General features: G+C 51.2%; 1 protein-coding gene across 1 annotated transcript in view; it reads left to right on the top strand.

The window, feature by feature from the left end:
* Positions 1-1151: 1151 nt before the first annotated feature.
* Positions 1152-1729, top strand: part of LOC127751113 (sialin-like) — a gene marked incomplete in the record, with an annotated part of 8737 nt that continues 8159 nt past the window's right edge. Inside the window, 1 exon segment of the mRNA XM_052274186.1 lies at positions 1152-1302. Coding sequence (XP_052130146.1) covers positions 1213-1302 — 90 coding nt within the window.

The raw sequence follows: 1729 nt of genomic DNA, 5'->3' as shown, positions 1-1729 counted from the left end.
TCATCCTCGTCGCCTCTCTCTCTCCTTCTTCCACCTTCTTCTATTGGATTTCCCTGACTCCCCGCATCTTTCTCCCCCGCTCCCTTTCTCTTCCTACTTTTGACTTGACTACTTTGTAAATCAAAACCTCACCAATAAATCCTGGCTCAAAACTAAACATTCTCTCTCTTTCGTCTCTTGCCATAACACGTCGTCCCCGATACTTGAACTTTCGGCCTGATGGCGCTCTGCGATATCATTTACCGCAGCAGGCTGACAAATAATTCTCTCCATTTCCCTCTCAAAGAGTAATGGATTAGAGCCAACCAATCACAGGTAGTGTGCCCCCGCCGTCCCGTCCCACCGGGCGCACCGGGACCTAATCTCGTCCGCAGCCCGTGAAAAAGAGGGAAAGGGAGAAAAAAAGAGTATTTTATTAGCAGCTATACAAACTTTTCATTTTCAGCCGGTGCCAGCTGCTGCCGCTGCTGCTGCTGCCGCTGCTGCTGCTGCCACTGCCGCCTCGGAGCGGAGGGTGGTCTTTACCTCCACTAAGCCTGAGGGCCAGGTGTCCATAACAGGACCGAGTTCCTGTCATCTCAGCAGGGATATGATGGCTGCTTAGCAGCGGGCGCCACGGCACAAGCTGCACCGGCGCTCGATACCACTGCTGTGGCTTGCTCTGGAAACCCAAGTGTGATTCAGTCCAACAGTTCTAAGTGCAAGACCATGAGTATCACAGTTAAACCTGCACTACCCACACATGTATGACACTGCCAACTGTAGTTCCACACATCACACATGTATCACACTTCAAAGTGTATTACCACACATGTATCACGCTTAAAAGTGCAGTGTTGCACAACACTTTTATCACGCTTGAGTTTTCAGAGTAGCGTTGCCGCCATCCAAATAAAACGAGTGAAACTCCCCAACTCTGCCTGCACTCTGTGTACAATACCCGGTGCGAGGCTTATCGCTCCCTGGAGGGTGGAGCTGTCAAATTTCCTCGCTCTCTTGTTGAATAAGGATTTCCTAATTTTAACTTCACTAAATCTGTGTTATATTTTGGAACCACCCAAAACTTAGCCTGACTTGGCTCAAATTAGACCTTAGAAACTGACGACTGTCTGTTGAGTTTAACTGGTTCATCGACATGTTTCTCCGCAGAAGAAGCTGCCGATCCCGTGGGGCCCGCTGCTGCGCACGCCGGGGCTGTGGGCCTGCGCCTCCATGCACCTGGGCATCGGCTGGGCCTTCTTCACGCTGCTCACCTGCCTGCCCACCTACATGGCCAACATCCTGCACTTCGACATCAAGAGTGTGAGTACGAGCGCCGCGTTGCGTGTAGGTAGTTCCAACGGTGGAGTGGAACGCCGTGTGTGTACGAGGGGAAATTAACCAAATGGCTAGGTTTAAATTACAGCATTGGGTAACGCAAACAAGGCAGCGCTACTCGACAACTTTGCTTTCAAGGGAACGACCATTTTTTTACAATCCTTTCATTCTTTAGGCCATTCTCTAGGGTATACTTCAGGGGCGTATACCTTGCAGTCTGGCTTAACTGTGTAAAGCCTTAGTGCCCTTCTCTTGACAGCTGTTGTTCTGAATGTACACTAAACCCAGTCCCCAGACCGTCTAGGGGCTCCCTTTCCTTACCGTTCTGCTCCCAGAGCAACCGCAGCCCCCCGCCGCCCGCCTTAACGAAACGGGTCAGCCCGGTAGGATCTAGCCAGCTGGATTTACCTGC

Source organism: Frankliniella occidentalis, unplaced genomic scaffold, assembly GCF_000697945.3.
Source record: "Frankliniella occidentalis isolate FOCC.00 unplaced genomic scaffold, Focc_3.1 Scaffold8, whole genome shotgun sequence".
Classification (NCBI taxonomy): domain Eukaryota; kingdom Metazoa; phylum Arthropoda; class Insecta; order Thysanoptera; family Thripidae; genus Frankliniella; species Frankliniella occidentalis.
The sequence above is the reverse complement of the archived record's forward strand: the minus strand, read 5'-3'. Positions and strand labels throughout refer to the sequence as shown.